Source organism: Protopterus annectens, chromosome 2.part1 (assembly GCF_019279795.1).
Source record: "Protopterus annectens isolate FY-2018-M chromosome 2.part1, PAN1.0, whole genome shotgun sequence".
Taxonomy (NCBI): Eukaryota; Metazoa; Chordata; order Ceratodontiformes; family Protopteridae; genus Protopterus; species Protopterus annectens.
This window is the reverse complement of record NC_056729.1, coordinates 1703180892-1703196512: the sequence shown is the minus strand read 5'-3', so window position 1 is coordinate 1703196512 and position 15621 is coordinate 1703180892. Positions and strand designations below refer to the sequence as shown.

General features: G+C 37.4%; 1 protein-coding gene across 1 annotated transcript in view; it reads left to right on the top strand.

The window, feature by feature from the left end:
- Positions 1-1042: 1042 nt before the first annotated feature.
- The window catches only part of LOC122795014 (tumor necrosis factor receptor superfamily member 1B-like), a 198540-nt gene continuing 183961 nt past the window's right edge, over positions 1043-15621 (top strand). The window contains exon 1 of the mRNA XM_044063599.1: positions 1043-1116. Within this exon, the coding sequence (XP_043919534.1) occupies positions 1051-1116 (66 nt within the window). The 5' untranslated portion in view covers positions 1043-1050. The remainder of the gene's footprint in view (positions 1117-15621) is intronic.

The window sequence follows — 15621 nt, the reverse complement described above, 5'->3', positions numbered from 1 at the left end:
TTGGCAGTCGATTTTTATGGTGCCAAGTTGCCAGCCCAACACCCAACCATCAGCGAAGGCACACCCATTCACGCATGTCTTTCAGAGGCCACTCAACCGCGGGGAGAACATGCAGACTCCACACAGAAGGCACTCCAGCCGAGAATTGAACAGGAGAACCTCGTGCTGTGAGGCAATAACGCTACCGCTGTACCACCACGGCTTTTTTTTTCGTAGATTTTTCTATGCATCTCTTTTCCCCATCTTCTGGTAATATTACTGACTCCTATGAGAACTGTTTTGACAGAAATCTTTCCACATCTCACCTTTTAATTTTATAGCAAATAAACAAAATGTGAGTTAATACTGCAGAATGGTGGTACTGCATTTCATGTGGAAAGAAGCAGTGTCACTTGGGTATACCAACAGAAAAGAATTGTTAATGTAGTTTAATTGCTATAATTTTTGTAATGATGCTTTTGCAAAGTTAGAATGCATCTAAATGTGTGCACATACAAGTGCATTATACATGCATATATTGATTGAATCACATTCATTTATTCTCTTTTTTTACTTTAATATTTCTATTGCAGGTGACCGTCCATTTACTGTTTAAAGCAATGAGATCTGAAACTTAGGGTTTAGATGGCTGAATAAGAAAACTAATTTGCTCAGTTACATTTCCAGTCTTTGAATCTGGACTTATCAAATCTGTCATTCTATGGTTTATTCAATGCTTGGCTGTTTGCATTTGACTCTGTTTCAGAACTTGCAGGCAATATTCTTGTGCCTTTTTATTTTGTGAGTTTATTTCATTATTAACTTTCAGAGATACCAGAATGCAAACAGCACCATCTTTTCTCTCTTTTACATGGTATTGTTTTTTATAATCTATATGAAATGCAGTCACCTTCCTTTCTTTGATGATCAAGATCTATATCTCAGAGATAAGAGCATGTGTGCTGCAGTTTCAGAATAATACATGCTACGTGCAGCTCAACTGTCATTTTTTAAGTTTTGTTAAGTGTCTGAAGTAGTTTAGTAGCCATTTGTACTCTGAATATTTGCAGAATGCGAGTTTTTAAGAAATGTTTTCAGAAATCCATCATCTGGTTCATTATCCTATCCACACTTTTGGTGAGTATGTATTTACAAAATGCATTTTGCATGCAGTTTTAGAAGTATTCTTTGATAAGCTGACTAGTCATTGTTTGAATTATTTGTGCAGTGCACACTTCATTAACAGTTCAGTACTGTGAAACATAATGTAGTTACTAAAGCATATATTATACTGATGTGATTCTGTTTGAAGTGTTTTTAATTTAGTGACCAATTGATTGAAAACTGCTGCAGAGACATTACACTAAGTTTAACTGTAAGAAGTGAGTAAATGATTACTTTTGACTTTGTAATTAGCATGGGCACAAACTGGCAATGTTTATTTATCGTGGTAACACAAGAAAGAAAAAAATGGCAATAGCATAGCGGTAATTCCAATTAGATAAAATGCAGTGGAAAGAGAGCATAAAGTCCTACAATGCCTGACATTTTAGCATAGCATTTTGGCTGTGAGATGTAAACAAGCTTCATTTTCCAATTGCAAACTGTATGATTCTGAGCAAGTTATTTATCCATACAGTGATCTTGAGGCATTTTGGCCTGTGAATAAAATGATATTTAAAAAAAATAAGATGCAAATCTAGTAATAGTGGAAATGCACTGTATTTTTTGGACTCCCTTTGAATTTGTGATAATGTAGCTTAGAACCAGACCCAGCCAACTGTGAACCATCATTAAGAACAGAACTGAATTCCAAGATGACTCTAACTTTCTTATGTAGAGGAATTAGTTTGTGTTCAGCACACTCCTGCCTCTTGCTGAACAATTGAAATAGAAGTACAATATCAGCCCACATATTAAGCCAGAAGGGAGCAAGGCTAAAGTTCAGTACCCAATGGTTTGCCTTTATTATTCCAAATACTGAAGCACATGCTTTTAATTATGAGACTGTGGTATCTCAGAGAATTCCCCTTCTTTTGTTCCACAGTGATATAGGAGTTAATAGACACATATATTCATATATTGTTCATAGGTTAGTACTAAGCTAACTGCCCTTGAGAGCCATTGTAAGCCTATCCAATTATCCCTTGTGAGACTCAAACCCTGCACCTTGTGTTTGTAAGGCAAACACCTTAACCATTAGGCCACCCTCCCAACCCAAAAAAATATAGCCGCCCAACCTGGGACTCAAACCCATGGCCCTGAGAGTAAGAGTATCATGCTCTACCGTCTAAGCTAGCCAGGCTATCTAGCATGTAACAGGGTTGTGTCACAACATTATTCAACTGTCCTTGTTTTCTCTTCTGCTCACACATTGCTGTTTGCACTTATAAGTATCAGTCTACTTTAGCCTTTCAGTTGATCCAGAAGCTTGATAGATGTACTGCAATTGTCCAGTGGTTTACCACTCCTAGTCCCAAAGAGAAAGAAAATAGTTTTTTTTTTTAAATGATGTGGTGATGAAGATTTATTCAGTGTTACAAACAGGAAATATATTGTGTTTACCAAAAATCAGCTTTCTTGATCAGTGGTCTGTATTCAGGGAACAGACCTGGAATTCAGTCAAACAGGCTGGGGAATCAGGACCTCTGGCAGGCATGTAGACCAAAGATAGCTCACTGCCAAAATCAAAACAAATATTTTAAAATAATATACAATTATGAGCTAAAAGTTTTAAATGTACTTCACAGTTTAGGTGAGTTAGTAAAGTAGATGTTAATGAAATGGAAAATAATGTGAAAAATGTGGTTGACTGATAGTGAAAGATAGAGCGTGAGAACTTAAATGTTGAGTGATAAATGTAAGAAAGGGTAGAAAAGCATAGAGGGAGAGAGGGACATAAAAGGCAAGAAGCACACTATAGTGTGATAAGTAGAGGGGAGTGTATGTAGGTTAATGTTATAGAGAAACTTTCATTTGCGATTTCCATTTTTTCAGTTTTTAGTATGTTGCATATTTCTATATTTCTATATTTTTCAATTGTTTAAACTGCTTTCTTTTTAAGATACAAAGATTTTTTTCATCAATATGCACTGTGAGTTCAAGTCACCCTGTGTGCTTACTAATAATGTAGAATACAGCTTGCATGCTAATGGAACTGTATTTGCTGTCATCTCTTGAGCCCATTTTAACTACTCAACATGCCTTTTTTGCTTGTATAGTAACTTAACACTTAACTGAGAGAGATTTTGTAAGTCAGTACTTGTTTGCAGATGTAATCTGAAGGTATTCAGTTACACTTTGGTCAGCATAGCTAATTCAAAGTACCCAATGAAGAGCAGTATCATAAAATATTATCATGTGATAAACAGTTTGGTAAGTCAGTCCCACTACTTCACGAGATTTGTGAACATCTCAGATGTCCATAGGGCTGGCTAGAGTAGATGTACACTGACTGAGCTCCAGGTGGGTTGTCTCTAAAAGCAGTAACTAGTGGTTTCAAGCATGTATTATCATTTAGCAGTGGCTATGTGCATTACTTGCATTTAAAAATTGATTTACAGAAGGAGCAATGGGTGGAAAGGAAATATGAAATCAAGGAAGTATGAGCCTGTGAGTCTAGAACTGCTAGAAATCGGTCAAAAAGACATGGCAGTGTGGAATAAATGCATATTAATAGACACTATAGTTACTGCCTTTATTCTGTATGCTTTTTGATTTTTTTTTTCACATGTTGCTATGGTTTCACTGAAGCCGAATCACAGTAGGCGGCCAAAAAAAGCAGAAAACAAAGAGTTTGAATGGCAAGATACAGGTGACTGGGCTGAACCTTCAGAAGTGTAGAATATCAAGTAATTTTTTATGAAAACTTGTAGGAGCCCCCTCCCCATATGATTCCATGTTTTGCTGAAAACACCTGAAATGCTTTGAGTGGGTACATTCATGCGAGTCCCTTCTCTTGGGGAAACTTGCCGGGGAGACTAATAGTGCAAGACAAACTGCTTCCTTCCTGCACAGCGAATCAGGGAAGAGCAACATACAAGAGCTGGGAGGAAAGTATCAGTGGAAGGGAAATAGTTATAAAAGCACAAATTCTATCTAGTTAGTACCCTCAATGCTGTATGTATTTACTGTGACATATTATAGTTTGATATGGTCAACCATAAACTTCTCATTCTTTCTTTAAAATCAATCTCCCTGAATAATCACTCAATCCAGTGGTTCCAGTCCTATCTGACTGGCAGACCACAGGCTGTATTATGGCTGGGCAAACTGTCCAGCCAGCTACCTCTCACACTTGGTGTCCCTCAAGGCTCCATATTAGGACCACTACTCTTCTCTATTTTCATCAATAACCTTCACTCTGCTATCCCCAAAGCTACCTACATTCAATATGCAGATGATTCCACTCTGATCTGCTCAGCCACTTCCCCATCTGACCTGCAAATCTTAATCCAAAACACATTTAACACTATTGAAAACTTGCTCACCAACCAACGTCTACTGCTGAACCCCAATAAAGCTAAACTTCTACTCTTCACCCCCACTAGTAGATCCACCCCATTTTTTTTCTCTGTTACATCCAACAATGGTACCACTATCTCCCCAGATACCCATACTAAGCTTCTAGGGGTTATTATAGATAATAATATTAAATTTGACCTACAAGTCAACAAAACAATACAGACCATCAATAAGAAGCTTGGATCTCTGTACAGAAACAAGTCATTTTTAACCCCACTAGAACTGCAATTGCCCAGTCGCATCTAATCTCTACTCTTATATATGCCTCTCCTGCACTCTCCAACCTTAATAAATCTGAACTGAGTAAGCTCTCCCATAGCTACAACCATATTGCCAGATTTGCCACTGGCTCAACCTACAGAACCCATCACTGCCAGAATCTTAAACAACTAGAGTGGCTAGAGCTGCCCAGCTTAATTCAATTCAATCAACTCTTAATAGCACATAAACTTCTATACCAACCAGAAGATACCCACTCACTTATAAATATTATAAAGCCATACAACAACTCGAGGTCACTACGATCATCCAACAAATTACTGGTCCAAACATACAAAGCTAATAACTCAGCTGGTGAATCCCTGTTTGCCAACTTTGTTGGCAAAACCTGGAATTCACTGCCAAACTATATAACGCTTCAATCCTCCCTAAGTCTCTTCAAAAAAAAAAAAAAAAGCATCAAACAGCATTTCAAAGTGAACTGGCTTTGTCCCTGTACCAACCCTGATTAAGTTAGAAAATGAAATCCTACCTAAATAATTTCTTAAACATTTAATACTCAACTATGTTTTGTTCCAGTCTGATGATTTTTTGTTTTTAATGTGTCAGACCATATAATTTGTGAGTCCCTATTGGGAACATAACTAAACCATTGTATATATACATAACTACTTGTATTATATTTTCTATGTATCTAATTGTTGTGTAATCTTTGCAATTTTGTCTATTGGAGCTTTTCTCCCTGGGCCTCCGCTGAAAATGGACATATATCCAGTCAGATTATCCCGGTCAACAAGTGTAAAATAAATAAATAAATAAAATAAATAATAAATAGTTATAAAAGAACAAATTCTAGTTAGTAACTTCAATGCTGTATGTATTTACTGTGATATGATTTTGTTGTAACTGGTCTTACAGGGTTTATAGCAGATAAAGGGTGCAGACAGGATAGCAACTAGTAGTTTCAGCAGAAGAAAAATGTAAGTAGGAATAAAGCTAGGCTAAAGCAGAATGGACTTGGAAAAGCAAGCAGTCATATCTAAAAGACCTTTATTGTCAAGACTGTTAGAGTAAGACCGGCAAGGAAATTTAAGTATTTTTAAGATATTTATAGTTGTAGTTTTGTGTTAAATAAGAGCAAGAGAAAGAGACAGACATACAGGCAAAGATTGTCACTGATAGTCGAGTTTCCATTAAGCAGAGAAAATAGCAGACTAAGTGGTTACAGAGTCTATATATATATATATATATATATATATATATATATATATATATATATATATATATATATATCCAGAGAGAACGAGAGAGACATTCACATGTTCAACATATATTTCTATATTCATCTTGAGAATGGACACTGCTAAAGGATGTGATAAAAATGTGTCTGAGATGAAGTGTAGGTATTTTTTACCAGAACCGAATTTATCACCACCCTACTTGTGTCATCAAGTATTTATCACTACTTGACTCACATAATCAGTTAAGGAAACTCCACCCCATACAACTAAACAGAAAAAGTCAGAATCTTCACACACTGTATACACATAATACAGGTACGCAAGTGTCTGAAAGTAGTTAAGTCTTCCTAAAACAAACCCTTCAAAAGAAAGTGTAAGATATTTCAAATGAAAAATGTTAAAAGGAAAAAAGAAAAATGTCTAAAATAAAAAGATGACTGTGGTCAGCCAGTTAGAAATGACATTATTGCCAAATTGAATCCTGTTCCAAATTAACTATAAGTGTTATGTGTTATAAGTGTCGGACAGTAGCTCAGCAAATAGCATGCTTGCTTTTGATGCCACAAGATCTTTTCCTACCTCACGTACATGGATGTATTTCTCTAATACTAACATTAAAGTGCAGCAGAAGGTGGTCTTGCACTCCTGAGTCTGTTGTCTTCAGATGACACATTAATAATCATGTAAATTAGTAAAATGTGCATTTATCTCATAACTGTTGCTACATTTATTAATTGCTATTATACAGTTTTTGTTATATAATGTTAATGTTCTGTTTTGATATGTAAAGTTTACTGACTTTCAATTCCACTTTTTCTTTTTTTTTGTGAATTATTTCACTCAGGCAGTACATACAAATGGTCAGTTGTGATCAGTGTACTACCCCAGTAAACAAATGTAAAATAAAAAAATAAAATAAAAAGCTGAGACCCATCTGCCTGAGTTGGAGATAGTTCAGGTGGATGTGAAAGACCTACTTACTGAAAAGAGCAGGAAGTTTCCCCTGGTTAATATGAATGCAGGTCTCCCCCCAAAAGAGGCCACTAACTTAGTGGGATTAATTCTTTCTTCTTCTTTCGGCTTTTCCCGGTTAGGGGTCGCCACAGTGGATCACCCGCCCGCTCGTGATTGGCAGTGGAGTTTCATGGTGTCAAGTTGCCAGCCCGGCGCCCAACCTTCCACAGAAGGCACACACATGCACAGGGCCAATTTAGAGTGTCCAATCCAACTACAGCATGTCTTTGGGATGTGGGAGGATACCAGAGCACCCGGAGGAAACCCACGCGACCACAGGGAGGACATGCAGACTCCGCACAGAAAGCACCCAGCCGAGAATCGAACTGGAGAACCTCTTGCTGTGAGGCAGCAATGCTAACTGCTGCATCACAGCGGCTGCCCTAACCTAGTGGGATTAATAAAGTTAACAAAGTCTAAATAAAGTATATTAATGGACTTTAAGCTAGCTAGAGCCCTAATTTAAGCACACTAAATCTAAACAACATTAGCCTAACCCTCACTACACTGCAGGATGTGTATACAGATCCAGTGTTGAAATCTGTTATTTTATGTATGAATACAGCTCAAAATATCTATAGCTCATTTGATCAACTTTACTCTGACAAATACCTCTTGGAAATTTATAAGCCCAATAAAAAGCAAACTCTTCTACAATCACTCTTTTGCAAATGCATGGAAAAAAATCTCTAAAAGACAGTCTGCTAAACTCATGGTCCTGCTTATACCCCGACCCAACTTCCTCCAATACACCTAACCTCTCCTTAGCCCTAATGATACACAAAATTTCTTCCAGTTTCTACCTCCAAACAAATCATCTCTATCTGTTACCCTCAACTATATAAATTCTGCTTTACCTCCTAACAATAAGCTGTAGTACAAAATTTTGCCTTGTATAAATGTAACAGTTTACCCTGGGTGCATTTCTTGTTAAATTCTTATATGTAATTTGTATGTAATTACTTTTATTCTTTGTTTATTATGTCATAGTATTTCATGTTTGCATCTTTTTTTGTTTACTTTTACATCTGGAGCTTTTCTCCTCGGGCATCCACTGAAAAAGGGCTATCACCCAGTCAGACTAACCCGGTCAACAAATTTCAAAATAAATTAAAAAAATTGACTGAAAAGTTTTTGAGGGAGTGAAAGACATTGAAAACACAAAATGTCAAAGCCACATTTAACTGAATGATCAAATGACTGCATTCTCATTTGTATACTGTTTGCAGGTAGGAGTGTGCAGGAAAATGATAACAAGCAAAAAGCATCAACTGTAAGCATACTCTTTTATACATGTGGACCAGTGGGCCACGGAGTCAGATTTGGTACTAATAATAAGAACACTGATCTACCTGTGAAAACAGTAACCAGTTAAACATATTCTGTTAGTTTTGTTGTACCTATGGAATACTATCAGTTATTTGCAAGATTAGTTGAGTCATTTATTTATTTATTTATTTTGTACGTGCTAACTGTGGTTGTCTAACTGGGCATAAAACCCATTTTCTGCAGAGGCCCGGGGAGAAAAGCTCCACACAGAAAAACAATATTCAAACAAGAATACGTCTCTTAATATATTGTGTCAAAAACAATTAGTTGCCAACAAGGAGTATTACAATAAATTAAACATTTGGTAAAACATATCTTTCTTCTATTATGCTATTGCTAAATTAAGTATGATGTCTTAATTAATGGCAGGTTGTTGTATGGCCTACTTGACACAGGCAGTATGATCACATTTATAAAGTATGTGCATAAAATGAAGACTCTTAATAAAAAGCAGATAAAGTAGTCTGCATTCATGGAAGTAAAAAGTATCCCCTTATTCAAGCAGAAACACAAATTGTGCTAGCAAAGGAAATACATAATTTTGCTGAAGCTCCCAATCTAACACATAACATGACAATAGGGAAAAACTTTTCTCAAAAATTTAAAGATTTATGTGGAAAAAGGTAAGGTGAAAATCCTTTTGATAGTTCACATTATGAGTATGGGGAAGGGAATCAGTAAATGAGTAATCCCACAGTTACATCCCTGCCTAACTTGGAAAAGGGGTTGGAGAGCAACTTTCAGACATATTAATGTGTATTATAAATTTAACAACGATCATGGAATTGTGTTAGAAAGCCCTAAAGGCACAGACATTAGCTAAGGATAAAGTGGGATGCATACTGTGAGACAAAGAAATTATGACATCATAACAGAAGCCAAAGTAGCTCCAATGGCGGAGAAGGTCAAAGAGAACAGATTACAGTAGTTTGGACACATATGCAGGAAAGAAGAAAATTATTTGTCCAAAAGATTTGACAAAAAGAGGAAGAAGGCAAGAGAAAACTAGGATATCAAGACTTATGACAGTATTGACTATTGAAGTAGGTAGGAGATGGCCACTCAGTAGAGACAGGTGGTGATACGTCAGTATACACCTAAGGCAGAGTGGCCTACAAGAGCAGAACTAGTAGATGGAAGAGGGTTACATAGTAAAACATTGAAGCTTGTAAGTTCTGCAAAGCAGGAGAGTGTATGTGTCACTGCATCCTGAAAATGTTGTAGAGCAGGGGGAAGAAATGACTAGTAGAACTGAAGGGTCTTTATTACAAGATTGAATGCTTAGGTGATCGAACGCCTAAACATCGAACTTGTAATATCGAAAGCAAAATACAGAGAATGGACGATTTAATGCAGGGAAAGATTTCCCTTGGCCGTTTGCCAGATTTTGCCATTTTCTCTACTGTAGAGCGATCTCGGAGTTGGTATATTTAGTTAGGGGGTGTGGGGGCACAGCCCCCCACATTGGGGGGGCAAATCCCCCCACTTAGTTTGGGTGTAAAGTTATTTTTTATTTTCCGTGGCTGACCAACATGTTTTCCTGCGCCATTCGACATTTTTGGGTTCGATATTACAAGTTCGATGTTTAGGTGCTCGATCACCTAAGCATTCTATCTTGTAATATAGACGCGAACTGAAGAAAATTAATTAGTCAGTAAAATAGTGTATTCCAGGGGAATGGCATTAGGAAGTATGGGGAATGGCATTAGGAAATATGGGAAATATGTAACCACTATGAAATAAGGCTAAAGGAGGTTCATCAAGGATGTAAAATCAAAGTCTATTGAGCACTTTCATCTCTCTTAGAAGACTTCATCAGAATTCTAAGAGGGATAAAAGCGCTCAATAAACTTTGATTTTACATCCTTGATGAACCCCATTTAGCACTATTTCATAGTGGTTACTATGGTTAAAGTCCCACATTAAAGATGTAGTTATCACAACTGGATATAACAACATTAGACTTGACAGATTAAACAAAAGAGGTGGTGGAGTCGCCATTAAGTTCAAGGACACCCTCAAGGTTGTACAGCTAAGCTGTGCTCCTCCTGACCTGCCCAACTCTGAAATTCTAACAACTCACCTAGAAATTCACCCCAACAAATCAATAATTATAATAGCCACCTACAGTATAAAAAAAGTGTACACACCCCTGTTAAAATGCCAGGTTTTTATGATATAAAAAATGAGGCCACAATAAATAATTTCAATACTTTTCCCACCTTTAATGTGACCTATAACCTGTACAATTCAATTGAAAAACAAATCTGTTAGGGGAAAAATATAAAAAATAAAAAGCATACAATACAGTGGTTGCATAAGTGTGCACACCCTTAAACTAATCCTTTGTTGTGTGTGCGCACCCTTAAACTAATACTTTGTTGAAGCACTTTTTGATTTAATTACAGCATTCAGTCTTCTTGGGTACACACCTGCCATCAATTAAAGAGATTCTGATTAACTCAAAATAAGGTTCAGCTGTCCTAGTAGGATTTTTCCTGACATTTACTCAGTTGCCTGCTACAGTAAAAGCCATGGTTTACAGAGAGCTTACAAAGCATCAAAGGGATCTCATTGTTGAAAGGTATCAGTCAGGATAAGGGTACAAAAAAATTTCCACAGCATTGGATATACCATGGAACACAGTCAAGGCAGTCATCAAAAAGTGGAGAAAATATAGGACAACAGTGACATTGCAAAGAACTGGACTTCCCTCCAAAACAGATGAAAAGACAAAACAAAAACTGGTCAGGGAGCCTGCCAAGAGACCTATAGCAACATTGAAGGAGCTGTAGGACTTTCTGGCAAGTACTGGCTGTGTGCTACATGTGACAACAGTCTCCTGTATTCTCCATATGCCTGGAATATGGGGTAGGATTGCCAGACGGAAGCCTTTTCTTACACAGAAAAATATCCAGGCCAGGCTAAAATTTGCAAACCAATACATCAAGTCTCCCAAAACCATGTGGGAAAAAGTGTTATGGTCTGAAGAGACCAAGGCTGAACTTTTTGGCCACAATTCCAAAAGGCACATTTGGTGCAAAAACAACACTTCACATCACCAAAAGAACACCATCCCCACAGTGAAACATGGTAGTGGCAGTATCATGCTTTGGGTTGCTTTTCTTCAGCTGGAACTGGGGCTTTAGTCAAGGTGGAGGGAAGTATGAACAGTTCCAAATACCAGTCACTTTTGGCCCAAAACCTTCAGGCATCTGCTAGCCCAGACCTAAATCCAGTAGAAAATCTGTGGGCTGACCTGAAGAGGGCTGTGCACAAGAAATGCCCTCACAAGCTGTCAGATTTGGAGCGCTTTCACATGGAAGAGTGGGCACATATTGCCAAGTCAAGATGTGCCATGCTGATAGACTCCTACCCAAAACATGACCTAGCAGACCCACTTGGATCTCTGTTTAACCACAGCCTGAGAATTAGCTATTTCCAGTGGAATGGAGGACAGCAACAGTAATACCTCTGCACAAAGAGGACCATCAACTGACTCTGGAAATTATAGGCCCATTAGCTTGACTAGGCTCATCTGCAAGGCCATGGAAAGAATTATTATGAACCTTATTAACAAGGACATAGGTAATCTCCAAACTCTGGACCCAACCCAGTTCAGATTCATTAAAGGTAGACCATGCCTGTTAAACATGTGTGACTTCTTCCAGAAAGTCACCAAGGCATTAGACAAGGGAAAGACAGTGCATACCACCTATCTTAACCTAACCAAGGCATTTGACACAATTCCCCACTTTATAGAAAAACTCTCCCAATTGGGAATTAACACCTACATTATCAGATGGGTAGCCAACTCGCTCACCGACAGGGCACATACTGTCAAAGTGGGTGACTTCACCTATAGCAAAAGATCAGTTACCACAGAATTTTGTGCTGGGCCCCTTACTGTTCAGAATATATCTCTCAGAAGTCCAGGCAATCCTGGACGGCCTGTGGCTGACCAAGTCCACTGATGATTGCAAATTTGGAGAAATCAATGAGCCCCCCAATGATGTTAATATACTGCAGACAGGGCTAATGCAGACCAATGAGTGTTGCCAAAGCCACAGATTAAAGTTAAATTAAAAAATGCATTACTATTCCCTTTGAGAAAGTTGACATCCATGCTAATTACATTATACACAGCACCCCCTAAGTGTAGTCCCAGTGGTATGTGATCTGGGTACTGAGTTTGATAGCAACCTAAACTGTGACCACCGTATATCCACAGTAATAGCATCTGATAAGTAAAGGTATTGCATCTATATCTAAGGATGTTATAATTCCATTATACTTGGCCCTCATCAGGCTAATGATTGAGTACAATGGTCCCTTTAGCATGTATCTCATCAAACACCTGCAACAGCTGGAGAGACCACAGAGGTTTCTCACCAAGAAATTACAGGGTACATAAAACAAATCTTACGCGGCATGTTATATGACTCTGAGTAAGTCAGTTTAATAGACATTTTCTTCTAAAACAGTTGTAGATAGTTAAATGAACTAATCTAACTATAAACCAGTATCTGCTTCCCAGTTAGAAAGTTTCCCTTGATTGAGCTAGTTGCTTGGATTCATACAGTATCCAAGCCAAGTTGTGCCAGAAATAACTTATGACATTACTTCATAACTTGAACATTTAATCATCCTTTTCAGTACCATCCTCCATCTTTCTGGTCATACGCTTCTCAGTCCTAGTCCAGCAAGCCATTCCATTAATCTCAAACTTTGATACATGGCTTGTATGAATTTATGCTGCATTAGTAACAAATGGGCTCAACTTGAGTCTCTGACACTGAATCTTGGCTCAAAGATACTTTCTAAATCTCCCCTTTCCTCTTCTACTTATGACATCTTTACTGATATCAGACAAGGATCTAGACAAGGGGAGCTGTGCTAACGTTAGTGAAAAATGATCCCCTGCTCATTCCCTCATTGGTTACCTAAAGCAACAATAACAAGGATAACTCAACCTTAACTTCAAGTTTTTTTTTCCATGGGGGGGAGGGGCACACAAAACTCTTCTTTGCAACAATTTACATGCCTCCACCTGCATCAGTCCCCACTCATGAATCTAGCATGCCTCAGAGTCTAGATTTTACTAATAACAATAAATTAATTACCTTTGGTGACATGAACCTTGACAGAAATTTTCTACTCAGATCTTTTACCAGGCTATTTGATAACCAAAATCTTACACAAGCAGGAAATAAAAGTAACAGACTGAACCATTTCACCTGTGAATCTTCTTTTGACCTAATTTTCATAAATATCCATAATAAATGTTCTAATTTTAGCAGGCTGCCAAATAATCTCATAGATTGATGTTCTTTTACTAGGGATTTAGGATTCTGAAATCCCCATCAACATGCTCTATTTCATCTTCTCTTTCAAATATGACAGGTTGCTAGCTGTAGAGCTATAGTCAACCTACTGGACTGCAGTCTACCAATGCACTGACCCCACCTTCCTAACTACTTAACTTCTTTTTTATAATATAGTAGTAAAAATTCAAAACAAACTTATTCAGAAAATGAAACAAACACTTGTCCAATTTTCAATTATGGATAACTTACTCATTAAGAATTTTAATTAAACATCAAAATAATGCATGGAAAGTATTGCATAATTACATGCCTAACAGATTAACACACATCCACATACATAAAAGCGCAAGTTAAATTACAATATTACAAGAAGTCAAGGTGGTTTAACTGAATACAGGCTAACAAAACTAAAATTCTGCACTTTAGAAATCTACAAATGACCACTCTCACAAACTCTAAAAAAATCTAGAATACAATAAAATCTCTTGCTTCTAGTAAAACCTTTCAAAAAAGCCATTCACCTCTGCTTTTATCACTGAATGCTGAATATGGCTGCCACTTCTCCTGTTATCACCTTTAAATTCTCCAAAACCATTTTGGTTGACCCAATTGTCCCTCTAACAAAGTAATTTATTTCCTTTGTACCTACTTTAATTTGGGTTCACACAAGAAAATACAGAAACTGCTATTTTCAGTTGCTCACAGGTTCAATCCTAACTTTCCTTTCATTACTTGCATCTCAAAATGGTGACTCCTGCTGCATGCTGTATTCCCAAACCTTTAGAACACATCTTTAGCTTACCTCTTACCACGAGTAATAGTCTTCCAAGTTTAAAGCACGGTCTCATTATACCCCTTCCTAAAGTTTCTCAGCCTAAGTTGCCCATTAACTATAGACCAATAGCTAATTTGTGTCCTGTGGCAAAAGTCTTTGAAAAACTTACCTACCAGAGTACATCCCAAAATATGACCTTCTTGCTGACCAGTAGTGTGATTTCCACCCAGATCATAGTTCTCATACTGCTACTGTAGCCTTAACCTCATACATTTACTTCAACACAGTGAAAGGCCTCCTAACTTGGTTATTTTTCTAAATTTAGAAGAGCATTGCAAAATGTAAACCATGACCTTTTAGGTCAAAATTTGATTATGTAGTCTCCAATGAAGTCTCCTCTTGGTTCAGGAATTATTTTTTCAATAGAATCTTTGTAATCTATTGGCTTAGTTCTTATGCATTTACTGAATCTGTGGGTTTCCATGGGGTTCTGTCTTTGGCCCTCTGCCTTTTTCTTCTTATGTCAGTAGTGTCCAGTGGGACTTAACCCATTTATATCTTACTATGATAATGCTATTGCTTTCACTGCTGCCCACAAACCTAAGAAACAGATAGCTATGTCATTACAAAATAACCTCTCCCTAGTTTAGAATGTCTTTCAAATGATACATTTCCTGTCTATACTGCTAAAGCCACTGTTATATTTTTCACATCATCAAAAAGACTAGTGCTACAACACAGTATTGTGAAAAAAAATCCTACTATATTATTAATGTAAATGATATTTGGAGTGATAAGTTAAATTGTAGTTTAAAGATTTGTAATAAAAATTTGCATAGTCTGATGGATATTTTGGTACACACAAATAATCGATGACCTTAAAGAGCAATGTAGATGGTGTGGTAGGTTTACTATTGTTTGTTCAAAACAACGAAAAGTAAACCCAAACAGAAACATTCTGACTGGTCACAATGTCGACCCAAATGACACATTTGAGCTGACATTGTGCCCAAAACCATCATGTGATAGCCATTTAGGAGCTGATGTAGATCAGACTCCAATATTACATATCACGTTTTTGCAGGGGGCAAGCCTCCCTGCACCTCCATGTGGGGGGCTGTGCCCCCCCACACCCCTCTACTAATATATTCTAACTCTGAGATCGCACTACAGTGGGGATATGGAGGAATTTCCAATCCCCACTGTACCGCGA